Source organism: Narcine bancroftii, chromosome 7 (assembly GCF_036971445.1).
Source record: "Narcine bancroftii isolate sNarBan1 chromosome 7, sNarBan1.hap1, whole genome shotgun sequence".
NCBI lineage: Eukaryota > Metazoa > Chordata > Chondrichthyes > Torpediniformes > Narcinidae > Narcine > Narcine bancroftii.
This window is the reverse complement of record NC_091475.1, coordinates 102,281,786-102,298,518: the sequence shown is the minus strand read 5'-3', so window position 1 is coordinate 102,298,518 and position 16,733 is coordinate 102,281,786. Positions and strand designations below refer to the sequence as shown.

Below are 16,733 nucleotides of genomic sequence, written 5' to 3'. Positions count from 1 at the left end.
ATGGCTATTTGTACATCATGAGTGCTGATTTGAAAGTTGCAAGTTATTTATTTCACATTGTCTTCTACGAACTATGTGTGACAGCAACTTCACTGTCATTGAATAGACAGGTTCTTAGGAAGGAATGAAGTCAAATATGGGTGTTTTGCTCCATGCCACCCATCAGAAAAAGTGGTCCCAACTGAAATGGGTGACAGGAAGTGAAATTGGGACAAATTGCCAGAACAGTCCACATATGATCTGCTCTGAGACAGAGGTGTGGACATGTCACAGTGCAGCTAGGTTTGGCGAAGCCAGAACTCAGCACCACCATTCCAGGCAAAGGAAAAACGGGAACAGAGTTGGTTACCATTGTTACGAAGGATGTGAGCCACAGATGGAAACTGATTACTAACATGCATAGTTGATTGTACAGGGCCAGTTTGATTTGTGGTTTGCCAGAATGAAAGTCCCATGGATAGGGGAGGTTTAGAGCAGAGGTTTTCAAACTGCTCCTTTAAATTCATTTTCCACCCTAAGGAATCCCTATGCCATAAGTCCTCTGTGATTAGTAAGGGATTATTTAAGGTGGTATGTGAGTGGGGAAAAAAAAGTTTGAAAACCACTGTTTTAATCAAACCTTATTGACTCGTATGTGCATGGTTTCACAACTCCAAAGGAAATGGGCTAATGACAATTTTTCTCAAGGAAAATATTTCAGTAACAATTGGGTCTAGAGCAGTGGTTCTCAACCTTCCCTTCCCACTCACATACCACCTTAAGCAATCCCTTGCTAATCAGAGAACACTTATGGCATAAGAATTGCTTAAGGTGGAATGTGAGTTTAGGGGTTTGAAACCACTGGTTTAGAGGGAGAAACAGACAAATGGGACAGATAGGCAACTTGGTCAGCATTGATGCATTGGGCTGAAGACATATTTTGGTGCTGTAGAGCTCTATGACTGTATAATTAAATTTCATCAGGACTGCATAGTTATTGTATGTGCAGTCAAATGAACTTGATGACAATGTTCTGGGGCCAGAAGTTTCCACACCTGCTACTGATGTAGGACACACCACAAAAAAGGAGTTATTGCCTACAGTGTGTGGTGCATTGTTCACAAACCTCCAGACAGACCAAATTTAGAAGTGTAAATCATATTTATGTACCATCTTAACTTTTAGTACATTTTGCATATGTTTTCAACTTCATTTAGGTGGAAATGATTATGGTAAACCTTGTGGGGGGAGGTTTCTTTAAAGCAATGGTGTGATACTATTATCAACTCCCTCTTGTGGGTAGTTACTGAAACAAAACAAAAATCAAACTGCTGGGTGATCTCATTGGGCCAGGCAGCGTCATCCACAGATGGTACCTGACCTTCTGAGTTCCTTCAGCAGTGGCTTGTACTGCAGGTTACAACATCTGTCTCTTCTGTCTCTGAGAAACAGAACAAAATAACTACACACAGATGGAAGCATGGTGGTATAAATGCTAAACTGTGAAAGTTATTTCTACTCAGAGAAGATATTTCCTCTTGTGGATGAATCTAAAAATAAGGAACATAAAACTCTAAGAAAATCACCAATAAATTCAAGAAGAATTTAGGGGATGCACATTTATCCAGAGTGGTGACGTGATAGAGTTTTTAAAGGATAGTTGAGGCAAAAAATATAGATGAGCTTACATAGAAGCTGGAAGATGAAGAGAGTTTATAATGAGATGGTGGGAGAAGTTGCTTGCGGAGTATATACAACAGCAAAGACCAGTAGATTAGAATGGTGAAAATGGTGTGATGAAAACTCCATGAATTTATTGCACTTGTGTCCTCTTCTGGTTCACAGCAGTCAGCATTCCACATGTGATAGGAACTGCACAATGCTCATCACTGTTATTGAAAACATTCCAACTTCTCTGCAAACAAGAACAGCAGGCATAGTGATCAGTGTAAAAAGTATAACATTTCCTTGCTTAATATGTGTGATAGTACAGATTCTATCACTAATGTGTATATTTACAGATTGTAGTGTAGGATGACTGTGATTGGCTGAGAGCGCAGCCACACCTACTGGCAGGTCTTAAAGGGTTGCTCCTAGCCAGACCTGGTCATTCTGGACTGGTCGACCTACATGTGATTTGCTCCAGTCTTCTAGTTAATAAAAGCCTTGATTTGGATCAACAATTCTTTGGTTCTTTCGATGTGCTATACAGTATGTTAACAAGTAAAAGCAGTAATTAGAGAGGTAGAGATATTTGTGACAATTTGGCCACAGGATCACTCAGCACAGTTCACCTGGGATTTTTTTTGCAGTTATGTGACATTAATTTTTTTTCAACACTATCATATCTTGAAAAACGACATTCATTTTTATTAGAGAACTATTACCGTATAACAGCATGCAAAACTAAATGATATAAAACATAAGTCAGCAGGAATGTGCTGAGAAAATGGTTAAACTCGAAGCTACTCATCGCCATTCTTGAGATTCCTATGTGTGATTTTTAACAGATAAAGTGACAGGGCTTATAAACCCTTTGTTCTTCATGACTATTTGGGTTCACTATTGTCATTGAGATCCCAATTTTATCCTAAGGTCATAAGCAATGTCATGGTAGACCAACAAAAGCTGGCTGGAACACTCCTCAGAATATTTGAAAACCATTATATTTGCTCAATGCATTGTGCAAACTCTTCTAAAGAAGTTTCCATATCATTCTGTCAGCTGCTCTCAGCTTTTCTGGGAGTGCAGTCAAAACTTACTTGATGATTCAGACTCCATGGCAGCAGAACTGATGGATTTTGGTTTGCAGTCCTCAGGCCTCCAGGCTGATTAGGATTGTACCATTTATGGTCTACCAGTCCTGCAAGTGAATTCCATGCGATTACATGAATTCAAATATTTCACCCTGTTTGACATGGTCAGCAGCCTCCAGATATGCACATCATAAACAGGGAAGGTCAAATGTCTGGAAACTGTTTCTGATGCATTGCATATTAATTGAATCTAGCAAACAGGATTTAGATTAAAAAAAAACTTCCTGTGTAGTACCTCTACTTATGAAGCTGCTGTTTTATAATTTTTTTTAATGGTTTTCTCCTTTCACCTTAAAATAATTGTGTATGTAAATGCCAACGTTTTCCTTAAATATTATACCAATTTTTAAAGTTGGCCTGAGAGAAAGAGTTTCATTCTTTCTTTCCTTTGTTTCACAAGATGACACTGGGACTCTTTGCCAGTCTTTGAATGGCATGCAGAATAAAACTTTCCCCAATATCTCTGTACACATGACAATAGTTTAAAAAAAAACTAATAAATCTAAATCTAATGAGGAAATATTTTGTGAGAGCAAATAAATGACAAAAAAAATCATGCTTTGAAATGTCGTGAGAAACAGGAAAGCTTAGAAATCTTAATCCAAATTGCAACTATGGTTACTTCCACCTGCTCTCCCTCCCCAAACTGTTTGCAATAATGCTGAGTATTCTGTTGGTTGAACTGATGCCAAATAAACCCCGTGTTGCTTCAACACTTCATTTTAATGGAGAGGACTGTTTGCAAGAGTGAGAGGTAAATTACAGTAATTTATCCTTTTAATAAATTGAGTTAACATAAAGCTCACAATGTTTTTGATATAAGATTTTCTTTTATCTTTTCTTTAGTTATATCTTTACAATTTAATCTCATGTTTTTGTGTTTAATAGTGTTTCAATGTTTGTAAAATGTCAGAAAATCAAACGGATTCATGTAACAATTCATATTGTTATAACAATATAACAATTACAGTACGGAAACAGGCCATCTCGGCCCCACTAGTCTGTACCGATTTAAGTGATCTCCTCTAGTCCCACTTACCTGCACTCTGCCCATAACTCTCCAGTCCCCTCACTTCCAAGCACCTATCCAACTTTTTTTTAAAGGACAAAATTGACCTTGCCACAACCACCTCTTCCGGTAGGTCATTCCACTCAGATATGACTCTCTCAGTGAAGAAGCTCCCTCTCATGTTACTTCTAAACATTTCCCCCCTAACCCTTAACTCATGACCCCTCATTACAATCTCGCCTACCATCAAGAGGAAGAGTCTATTCACATCTACTCTGTTTATCCCCCTCTTAATTTTATATACCTCTATAAAATCCCCCCTTCAACCTTCTACACTCCAATGAATAAAGACCTAGTCTAATCAATCTTTCTTTGTATTCTATATTTTGCAATCCAGGCAACATTTTAGTAAATCTTCTCTGCCCCCTATCTACATTATTGGTATCCTTCCTATAATTTGGGGACCAGAATTGCACAGAGTATTCCAAATTTGGCCTCACCAATGCTTTGAATAGTCTCAACATCACTTTCCAACTTCTATGTTTTCTACTTCGATTTATAAAGGCCAAAATACCAAAACCATTCTTTACCACTCAATCCATATGAGATTCCACTTTCAAAGAACAATGAACCATTATTCCAAGATCTCTCTGTTCCTCTGCATTCCTCAATGCTCTCCTCTTCACTGCATATGTTCTGTTTTGATTATTCTTCACAAAATGAAGTACTTCACACTTATCGGTATTAAACTCCATCTGCCATCTTTCAGCCCACTCTTCTAAGCAGTCAAAATCCTTCTTCAGTCTGAAAACTATCTTCACTATACACAACTCCCCTATTTTTGCATTATCTGCATATTTACTATCCCAATTTGCCACCCCATCATCCAAATCATTAATGCAGATGACAAGCAAGGGAACCAATACTGATCCTTGAGGCACACTGGCTTCCATCCTGACAGACAGTTATCTACCATGACTCTCTGGCATCTACCTTCTAGCCAATTTTGAACTCATCTGACCACCTCAACATTAATACCTAGTGCCTGAACCTTCCTTACCAACCATCCATGTGGAGACATATCGAAGGCCTTACTGAAATCCATATAGACTACATCTACTACTCTACCCTCATCAACCTTCTTAAACACCTCCTCAAAAAATTCAACTAGATTTGTCAAACATAACTTTCCCTGCACATTTGGTGCACCAGCTAATATTTTCTTCAATCAATATATTCATGTTTCACGATGAAGGCATCACTGGCAAGACCAGCATTTATTGCCTATCTCTGATTGGCCTTGAGAAGTTGGTGGTGAATTAATTTCTTGAACCCCATGCCTTCCATCTGGTGAAGCTACTCCCACACTGTTGTTGGGGAGAAGTGAGAAGATTTAGGGAGTGCAATGAAGGTCTTTGTATTTCCAGATTCAAATAGTGTGACTTGAGGAGTGGGAAATAGGGACGAATTTTCTGCATCCACTATCTTTGTCTTTCTTGATATAGTGGTTGTGAATTTGGGAAGTGCTGTCAGGGTAACCAAAACAAATAACTCTGGTGTTTTTTGAAGATGCTTCTGATTGCAGCCACAGTAGAGGGAATTTTTGGGGAATGGATAGGGTGTCAATCAAACAAGCTGATTTGTCTTGAAAGATGGTGAGCTTTTTGACTTTTGTGAGAGCTGCATTAATCCAAGCAGTTGGAGAGTCTTAATATTGTATAACATGCACTGAAGATTGTGGCAATGTCAGGAAGTGAGTCCCTTGCTTCAAATACTAGCCTCAGATCTAGTCCTGTCACAGTATTTATGAGGCTGGTCTCATTAAATTTCAGGTTGATGGTGACCACCAAGGATGTTGATGATGGGGAAATCAGTGAAAGTAATGTCATTGAATATCAAGGATGAGCAGCTGGACTCCTTGTTGGGCAAGGTAATTAATTACCTGTCATTTTTGTAGCATGAATTTTATTTGTCACTTATCAGCTTGTTCTTGATTGTTGTCTAGGAAATTTTGCATTCAGAAATGTATTGCATCATTTGCTGAAGAGTTGTAAATGGAATTGAACATTGCTCAACCTTCAGTGAACTTTTGACCATTGATAAAGTAATTCACAATAGTTGCACTTGGGATGTTGCCCTGAATAACACCAGCAATTAAATCTTAGATGACTGAATTCCAACAATAATAATTACCTTTGTTTAAAGTTTGATTCCAACATTGGCAATTTTCCCTAATGCCTCTGAGATTCCTTAGAGTAACATTTAGTCAAATAATCTCAGAATGACAAGTGCATTTACACTCACCTGACTGGAATTCAGATCTTTGATCTATGTCTGGAACTGTTTGTTCTTAGTGAAACCTAAACTGGACAACAGTAAGCAGGTCATTGGAGGGAAAATGTTTGATCGTATTGTAAACATTACCTTTCATAATGATGCTCTTTGTGAACAGATGAAACTTGGGCAATTTTCCACATTGCAGGTGGATGGCAGTCCACTGGAATAGGTTGGCTAGAAGTTAGTTCTAGTACATGCAGAATTTGATTGCTCCCACAACTTTTGCATCCAATGTTCTCAGCTGTTTCTCAGTGTCACAGGAATGAATGAGGACTGGGTTTTTGATGACAGAAGGAATACTGAATGCTGTTTTGAATGTTTCAGCCTTGTCTTCAATGCTCACATGAATGGCCTTGCCACTTTGAGGATGGGATGTTTTGCAATCACCTACTGTTAGCTGTTGAATTGTTCACCACCATTTATAATTAGATGGCAACTTTGCAGATCTTTGACCTGATCCAGTTGTGGGATTGCAAGCTCTGTTTATTGCACCTTTTTCTTTCCACTCACATACCACCTTAAGTATTCCCTATGCCATTGGTGCTCTATGATTAGTAAGGAATTACCACACTTAAGGTGGAATGTGAGTGGGTTGAGAATCACTGCTCTAGATGTAATTTTTACTGAAATATTTTGCTTGAGACAAATTGTCATTGGCCCATTTCCTTTGGAGTTGTGAAACTGTGCACATAACAATTCAATTAGGTACAATTAAAACAGTAGTTTTCAAACTTTTTTCTTTCCTCCCACATATCATCAACTGGTTTATTGCATTGTATTTGGTCTTCATTTTTATTTTGAAGCCTATGGGTACTTATTTTGCACAAATTGGCTTCTGTGTCTCCTACATGTCTACCCCCCTCAGTGTACAATATTGGCTATAAAACACTCAATGTCTTTCCTCTTTAAGATTTGATGCAGATATTATGTGAAATTACACAAATCATGGTGAAAACATAGATTTGCACATTCTCAGTATTTCCTGGGCTTCCAAGTGCTTGTACAGTTAAGTGAGGAGACAGGTTTGTTTATTCATTGCTGAATTCATAATAATTAGATGTCTGTGCTGCAGAGAATCTGGGAGAGGCAATTACTCCTTGTTAAGCTGCCTCCTGGTTTGTCTTTACCACCGGTACCTGCTGTGCTCTGTAATACTCCAGGATTTATCATGTAAAGGAAACTTTCTCCTACTCACTAGGCAATTAATTGCTCAGCCTTTGTGATTTTTACAGTCATTTTTGAAGGATTTTCAATCTTATGGCTTGAGGTGGGGATTGAGGCAGGTTGAGTGGGGGAGTAATAGTGGATGGACACCTGAAGCAAAGGTCATGATCTGAGAGAATGATGGCTGATGCATTGGGTGCAGGAAAAAAAATTAGCGTGAGCTCATAAGGGGTGAAAAAATAGAGAATTGAATTCTTGAAAATTCCTTGAAATATTGGTTGAAGGACAACAATTAGGAATGGCTGTCCATGGAGAGCTTTTCCATACTTGATCATTGAGAACTTCATGTATCTAAGCTCTGAGACAAAGGCTCCTGAAGTTGACTTCTATAAATGTAGCACAGTAAAAACCCCTGTTATCCAGAATTCAGGTAAAAGGAAAATTGAGGAAAATAAATAAATAAAAACAAATTAAAATAAATACAATTTTAAATAAAAGTATAAGATTGCAGAAGTTGATGTTCTCTGAAGTAGCACATAAACCTTTGTTGAAAATGGAAGCAAATATTCGGGCAGCAGAATGCCTTCCTCATGCTTTGCTCAGAGCAGCTGTTTGAATAAAGTTATGTTATAAAATGGTGTGACCCAGGGTGAAGAGCTGATTGATGCCACTCATTGTTGGAGTTACTCTCTTAAAGGTCTCCTTATCCCTGCTTAGTAAGAGTCTTTATCTTTATTAGTATATTATTAATTATGTTTCTAAGGCTTTATCTGTAAACTTGCAGTGTTGTGGTTAATTATCTATAATTTCATTGATTGACTTTTGGTGATTTTATGGAGGGGAAAGATCTTGCAGATGCAGCAATGTTTAAATGTTTTGAAAGAATGTAACTGAAAATCAAGTAAAATGCTTTGAAGTCTCTATATTCATGCAAGTAAAGTTTGTTCAGTGTAAGTCTAGTATTTTGAACTTTTAAACGGTTTATTCTTAATGCAGGTGTATCAGTTAGGCATTGTAAGAGTGAGTCGCAAGCAACCAGAAAACTCATTTATCTGGCATCTACCAGTCCCCCATTAGTGCCAAATACCAGGGATTTTACTGTATTAAGAAAACAAACCCCATCACCTTGCTTATAAGAACTTTGAAGAAAGCTTCTGAGGAGTAGAACCTTGCTGTGACTTCCCAGAAGATTCTTCAAAACCATGAAAGCTAATTGCAAGGAAATGTAGTTCATATCAAGAGATGTTTTCTTGTTTTGAATGGCTTCTGGTTGATCTGCAGGGGAAGGGGAAGCAGAGGTTATGATTTGTTTACGAATTCCAAATACCTGGAATTTGAATGATCTCACCAAAGACATTTGGTGGCTCCCCAAAATTAGGAAGTGATCAAAATACTATAGAAGATTAATACAATCTTCTGTAGGAACTCAAAGAGTCAGTGAACAGCAGTGGGAGAAAATTAATGGTGGACATTTTGAGCAAAAACTCTTTATCAAGACTCGTTACTTGACCTGCTGATTTCTTCCAGTGGGTTGCATTTAGCTTCCGATTTTTGCTGAATAGTAGAATTTTAATGCAGGGATTTTTGGGTCCGATAAGAATCAGGGATTTGTTGTTTGCAAATTTGATGAGAAATTTATAACATTGTTTCATCTTTGCAATTACTTTACTATACCAACTAACCAGTTCGATTTTCTCATGCATTCTATTTGGAGGTATTAGGGACTTTCATGATATCACCAATAAATTAAATTTAATAAAAAATAAATTTAGACATGCAGCTTGGCAACAGGCTATTTTAGCCCATGAGTCCGTGCCACCCAATTTACCTACATCCCAAGTATGTTTTGAATGGTGGGAGGAAACCAGAGCCATTAGAGAAAACCAACGCAGACATGGGGAGAACATAGAAACTCATTTCAGACAGTGCGGGATTTGAACCCCGGTCCTGATATCTGGTACGGTAAAGGCACTATCCTAACCATTATGCCAACAATGCCACCCAAATTATGGGCATCCTGCATTTCCATTTGTTCTGTTTACTTTATACTTTTCTAATTTAGAGTTTGTGAAAGAGAATAACAAAAGGCATGGTTCATCATTCTCCAAGGTTTGGGGACTTATCATGCTATAAGGGGACTGAATCTGAAGTTCCATCTTTTTTCTGTGGAATCAAATGATGCAGGTTTCCATGATACATAACCTGACACTGTCTGTAAGCAGCTCTCCCCATGACCTGAAAAGAGGCATTAGTGTGTCTTCATGGTTGTCTTGAACAAGAAATAACGTGTGGTTCTTCAATTATGCACAATGTTATACCATGTGTACATGGAAGCAAGGGATGAAATTCTTTGACACTTTATCAACATTTCAGCTTTCTCACCTTGTAGTTTATATGCATTGAATCTCTAGCTGGTTATTAGGACTTGACCTTTCTTTCTTTCATTGCATTCCAACACCAGGCTTTTTGGCTTTATATATATCCTCCTGTTCAAACCAGGGAATTCATATTTGTGAACCATCAGCCTTCTTCCATGAACACTTGACTATTCCTCCCATTGATTTGGACAAGTCACTTGACTATGTATCTGTTCCTTAATAAGGAAATTATCACTCTTCCTGCAAGATTCTATTGTGACTGAATATTTTGATACAAGGTCACAAGTTTTGATATCCACTTTATCCAGTTGGTGGCTATTATTTTGATCCCAAAGGTTGGGCACTCTAGTGTATATTTACACCACAATACTCTGAGGATATGTAATCTTTCTGTGAGGGAATGGACCTCTCATTACCTCCAGAGGTTCTTGACCAAGTCGTACTGGGATATCGAAAACATCATGTACACAATATTTTTTAGTTTCTTTCAGCATTCTGAAGGTACATACCTCTCAGAAACTCAAGGAGACATATTTAAATATGTATTTATAATTGCTGGAGGATAATTTTTAAGTCACATCTTAAAGGTTTAATGATTATCCTAGGCTGAACAGAGGCAAGTAGTTACTGCTTAGTTATCAATTTCAGGTAGTATCACCATTCACTGGAGATGGTATGCATTTAAATTCATGATGTACCTCATCATGTTGCTGCTACTCCACATTTTGTTTGGAATGAGCACTTCATAGCTAAAAACCACAAGGAAGGAGGTTTCAAATTTTAAAGCTGGTTTATTGATGGAACTGCCACTTTGAGAATTTTAATGTATTAATAAAACAGGGTCCCTTACCATAGTTTAACAAAGTAGTGGAATTGTGTTTCTTTTGGTGTTGGATGCCAGGAAATAGTTTAAATGGACTGGATTCTAAGTCCTGGCTCTTGCCAAATAACGTCTTAAGAAGTCTGCGTGAAACTCAACTCGGCCAAACAGAAATGCTGATTATTGCTTTTTTTGGGGAGATTCACGTGTAGTATCCAGCTGGTTATGAATGGCTTGATATGGGAACATATTCTTACTATCATTTGGAAACTTCTGATCGATATAGCAATTTGGAGTAAATACTGTGATTCATTATTTAATCTGATTTCAGTCATAATGACTCTTCAATCTCCTGTTTCAAAACTGATACTATGTTTGTGCTTTGGTTTTTGTACCTATGAAAAAATTGATGTATATTGTAGATTGGTTATCATGTTAGTTTTTCCCTAGATACTGCTGGATAGGAAAATGAATGACTCCTTGGCTTAATTGTGCAATTTTTCTAATTTTCCTTTGCACTAAACCTTTGATTCAGTTTAATTTATATACACTTCAAAATTTAATTACACTTAGATTACAGAAATATTTCTTTGGCCCTATTTTGTGATTTGCTGGAAAATTGACCACTCAAAACATGTAGGAAGTAATCATCTCTGGAAGTGCTTAATTTGATTTCTTGACTTTTCTTGGGCCATCCCGATTTACTGTGAAATAGATCTTCCTTTTTTCTGTTTTGTAGTATGCTATCAGATGGTTTTGTACATCCAACCTTCATGTAAGCTTTAGCAGCTAAACGTGTTTGAGAATGTGTGCACTTCCCAAAAGTAGCTTGACTTTCAGAATGACACCTTCATGAATAGCTTCTGGCTGTTGGGCCCTTTTAGGTAAAGTTAATTGGTATGGAACTCACAGTTGGTACCATTTAAGCTTAGAATAAGGGCAGTCAAAGATTCTGGACACCTGAATTAGTTAAACGATTGTTAGAGTGTCCGGCAGCTTTTTTAAATTATATTTTTGAGACTATTGATTTTTATTTCAAAGGAGGGGAGAGGAGAGCTTGACCACCATCATTCCAGTCATTGATGTCCAGTTAACATGCCATTACCGAATGCAAATTTTTGAACTAATATTCTGTAACGTAATCAAATGCATGATTGATCTTAAAAAGTTCTTGCTTTTTTGTGAGATGTGGGTTTATTCACTGATTTAGATCATACACAGGACTTTAAGATAACATCTAATTATTAGCAATATACAAAATTTGCTCTGCAAGTGTAGAATTTAATTTTTTTGGAACACATATTTTAAGCTTTTTGCTTTATCAATTACAAGGTCACTATTTTAATATTTAATCAAGCTGCCAGGTTTCTTCAGCTGAGACATTTAGAGTAAGAATAAATATTTCTGATCTGCTAAACAAGGGCTGCAATTTATTGGTAACCAGATAGCTGTTTTTGACCATAATAATAACTTGCAATACTCATTGGAGCCATTCATCTGTAATTACAAAGAGGTGTCCTGTGGTACAGACAGCTCACCGTACTTTGGTGGCTTTAATGAATGCAAAAGCTGTTAGCATTGATGTTAGTAATTGGTTTAATTCTTTGTCCTTGTTTTCCAGATAGATCACATTAAAACACAGCCATTTAACAATAGTAGTTGAGTTATTCCACACAACATATGCTTTTCTCACCAGTTGCCCAGTGTAGCTCAGAGCCCTATGGAATGACAGGGACTGATAAATACAGAGCATCAGCCCAATGTTGGGGGGGGGGGGGGGGGGGGGTTGTGGGTGTGGGAACTGGGGGAACTCAAGACCTCAATCAGGCTTCATTCAGTTACATTTCAAGTCAACAAACCTTGATAGCAAAAATCCTTCTCAACTACTTTGATTAATGTTGTTTAATGCCAAAACAATGTAATTAGGCAGTAATGAGTGGGTGTATGTAATGTTGGCTATCAGGGCTAGCTGTTGACCTTGGTGACTGCTACTCAAATTAAAAAAAAATACCAACAACTTGAAAGTATGTTTTAATGAGACTGTGAAAGTCTCTCATTGCTGCGTAGCTTTTTAAAAAAAAAATTTGTTATTTATAATGTTGAGGTTTTGTTTTATTAAGCTGATAAAGATTTAATGGAAAGCTCTTCAGAGAAAATGGACAGTGAAATAAGCAGCACTGACTAAATTGTGTCATTAATGAGCTTTTAATTCCAGTTGCTTTCCTTAATCTTCACTTCTTAGGTGAGTGTTATTAGCAGGGTTATTTTTCATTTTAGCTATCAAGTTGAGTTAACCTGATATGGTTCAATCTTTAAAAAAAACCGCAGCGCACACCAAAAAGCTCAACTATGGAGAAACATTTCAAAATATGGAGACAATTTCAAAATAATACTAACAAGTACACATTTCTAATTTAGTCACCATAATTTGAATGGTTGATATCCTTAGAGGGTTACTTCGATGCATACATTACTGACTTGTTAAACAGAATCTGCTTGTGTACACTGCTTCCCACATTCCAAAGGGAAAAAGGGGAAAATAGTGAAATTAAACTCATAGAGTTCAACAGCTACTAAGGCAACATTTGCCAAATACAGTATAAGCCCAAATATTTTGCAACACAACTATATATTAATTTAATAAAATACACAATATAGCTCTTAGTACAATTAACAAATTTGGCTCATATGCACTGATATTGCAATAAATCAATTAAAAAGCTAGATTTGATGTAAACACTCCATGATTTTTACATTTGCACATTTATATTTTGATTTGCTAGTACTTCATAGGTATTCCCTTTAATGAGTCATTTTAGTGTCCTCTTTGAATGTAACATAAATATCTACAAACATGGAATAGTGTTCCTTCTTATACAACATATTTTATCATCTGATAATCATATGGTGACAACATTATGATAGCTAAAATGCAGAGGAGGAATTCAAACAACTGGACACTAAAATGTCACTCTTTGGTAGTACGGCTGAGAGAATACCTTTTAGTACTTGTTTTGTATTAGATTTGAGAATGTGGGGTAAACCTTCTCCCTCTGCAGGACCCATTTTATAGAAATATTTAAAAGTGGGTTTGTACAAATGGATTAGATATGCATTGTTGCATAATGATCCAATATGATATGCCAAATGAGGTGACAATCAATGACGCACTGCAGTTAAATCTAGTTCATAAGGACACCTACATCAGGCAACTATAACTGTACACGCTGAATTAGACTCAATGTTTTCTGCAAAGCTGATACCTGCTTCTTATCAATGCTGCCCTTCATTGTTTTCTGTTAAATGATTATTTTTCTTTATGTAGAACTGTACTGACTGATTAACAGCAGCTCCATTTTTCACTTTATTGTACAGGGCACATTTTGAGATTGTCAAAATTCAATTTAGTGAATGAAACACATAACTAGCCTGGTGAAAATACATATAGTTTGTTTCCTAAGAGACACAAAAAGAACAATGATAGGTGCGCAAGGGGCACTTTGAATTCTAGTTCACAGAATCAACCAGCATTGCCTTTCTTTGTGTTCTGCCACAGTTACATCTTTATTTGAAAAACAATGCTGCCTTAAAACTTGTGAGTATTGGTCCTTTATAGGAAAGGAATTCAACTGTCACTAAGTACTCCAAATTCACTTTCTCACAGTTGAAGGGTCACTTCCTCGGCAATCTTGTAAAAGCTTGTCAATTTCTCGAACTACTTGCTCAGCATCCACTCCGTCCCGTCCTTGGTCCCGTGTTGAGGGTTCATACTGATCCAAGACAGTATCCACCTCATTGAATTCCCGGCCAACTCTGGAATGCACATCTACAAAGACTGTAGCCACTGCTTCAGGTGTCATAAAATGACTGTCACGCCGTTTCTCAGATGAGGGGTAGTGGTTATCAGATGTTAAGTATTGGCCACCTGACTCTGCTGACATGTCGGTCAGTTTTGGCTTCACCTCAAATCCAGCCAAGGATTGTTTACTTGATCTGTTACTGCCTGCAACTGAAGTCTTGTCTGGACTGCTTGCAGCTGATGAGACCTCTTGCAAGAGAGGACTAAGAGCACGCTTAGCTTTTAAATAAGGTTTTACATTTGCAACAAGTATGGTGTGCTCTCGCTTGTCTTTTCCAAAAGTACAGAAAGTTTTTTTCCCAGAGGGAATTGTATTTTCTTGAGACTCAGATTCAACTGCGGCTTCGACTGCTGGTACAAAAAGGTTCCGACGATAATCTGAACATTCAGCTTGGTTTGGAACAGGAAATTGAGGCATCCAACATTTATCTGAATGACCCAAGATACGACATTCATCTGTACAGTTGACACAGTCCTCCTTTTCTGTTTAAAAAAAACAATAAAACCTATTACATCATAGAGAACACGTTACTTTAGCTTGCAGAAAACTCACTCATTAACAGTCAAAGCCTATAATTAAAGTTTATTAGCTATTCTGGTAAAGGAAAAAAATCAGGAGCATGGAAGATAACAAAGTTCCTTTCCAAGCAGTCAGATAGCAAAGGCTGTTATAATTCAGTTGTAAAGGAGAATAAATTATAAGGGGTAAATGTTTTGTTCATAAATACCTCTTACTCAATATTTATTTTGGCTAAGTTCAATTTAAATTTCAAAATAAACATGTCTCCTATAATGATTTAAAATAATTCCCAAAATGTGTGAATTTACAAGAAAGTAACTTACAAATTAACATTTATTTGTGGTACTTTATCTATTTTGCGTTAAAAATCAGAGACTACATTTTCAACTTATTGGAAATTTTTAAAAAATTGCTTGTAAATTTGTTCTGTAAAATAGATCCTTCCTCATCTTTAAGTTGTATAGTTTGATAACTGTTAAATAATTATAAAAGCTATTTTTTCTGATGTGATCATGATTTTTAAACTACGTAATAAGTGGATGCAATGACCAGTTCTAAGAAATATTTCACAAGTGTACTTTTGGGAGTCAAATACACGCCTATTTCTTTACATTGTCCAGTATATTTGTTAACATTGAATCTTGATATCATTCTTTGTAACAGTCATGTTAGAGAGAATCAACTTGCATTATTGGGATTTTTCATGAGATCAGGATTTTCCAAGGGGTTTTATAGCCAGTTAGTTTATAACCAATTGTCCTATAACATAAGAGATGCAGCAACTAATCTGTACACAATAGGGTCCTGGAAAGACAAATGAGATAAATGACCAGGATGTAGCAGCTGTGTAGCGGGCCAAGCGGGTGCTCAGCACGGTAATGCGAACCACCACTGACAGTGCAGTGCACGGACTTACCTAAGGGCTGGCATGCTAGTGGTATTGAGTGCCGAGGGACGGCACGGTTGATCAGCTGGGTCCCCTGCTGAAAGGCACGGGACGTTAACATGTCTCAATTTAAACCTGCTGGTCCTGTGGACCAGTAGCTGTCCCTTATCAAGGTCCCACCTTGTCCCGTGGAGCCCAGGACAGGCAGGGAATAAAAGTCACTTGTAAAGCTTCAATAAACCAGTCTTTGGTTGACTAGCCTAGTGTGTGATTACTTTTTTCTCAGTAGCTCTACCGTAGTAGCTGCTACAATTGGTGACCCCGACTGCACGATTCAACTGAAATTTGAATCTCCAGTCAAAATGGACTCAGCTACAGCAGCAGCTTCTGCCACAGCAGCAGTTAATGCAGTGGGACTTCACTTGCCTCCTTTCTGGACCCATCAACCTTGGGTTTGGGTTCTTCAGGATGAAACCCAGTTTTGGCTATGTTGTGTAACAGAGGAGGACACAAAATCCTGGCATGTCGTGGGTGCCTTAGATGCTGCCACTGCAGCTCAGGTAAGCAAATTCATTGCCAATTCCCCCAGCAGAGAACCAGTACACCAGGTTCTGCCAGTTTCTCCTGGATACACTGGAGTTGACGAGACATGAACGTGGCATGAGACTTTTGAATATGGAAGGTCTGGGTGATAGGAATCCATCGGATCTAATGAATGAAATACTGGCATTGGCGGATGGTCATTCTCATTCCCTGTTTTTTGAAACCATATTCCTATCGAAGCTGTAGCCCATTGCTAACATGGATTTCAGCCATCCTCATGACATAGCGCGAGAGGCTGACCGGCTCTATCGTACTCCAACCCAGGAATCTACTCAAATATACCTCCCACACCCTACGAGCTCAAATATACCTCCCACATCCTACGAGCCTCCTGTCTCTGCAGTACAGTCAAAAAAGGAGGA

The 16,733-nt window shown here is 37.6% G+C and overlaps 1 protein-coding gene across 2 annotated transcripts in view; it reads right to left on the bottom strand.

Annotated features, from left to right (window-relative positions):
* Positions 1–12,053: 12,053 nt before the first annotated feature.
* LOC138739142 (protocadherin-17-like) overlaps positions 12,054–16,733 on the bottom strand; it is a 166,639-nt gene continuing 161,959 nt past the window's right edge. For both annotated transcript variants that reach the window (XM_069890648.1, XM_069890649.1), the window contains exon 4: positions 12,054–14,845. In XM_069890648.1, the coding sequence (XP_069746749.1) occupies positions 14,154–14,845 (692 nt within the window). In that variant the 3' untranslated portion in view covers positions 12,054–14,153. The remainder of the gene's footprint in view (positions 14,846–16,733) is intronic.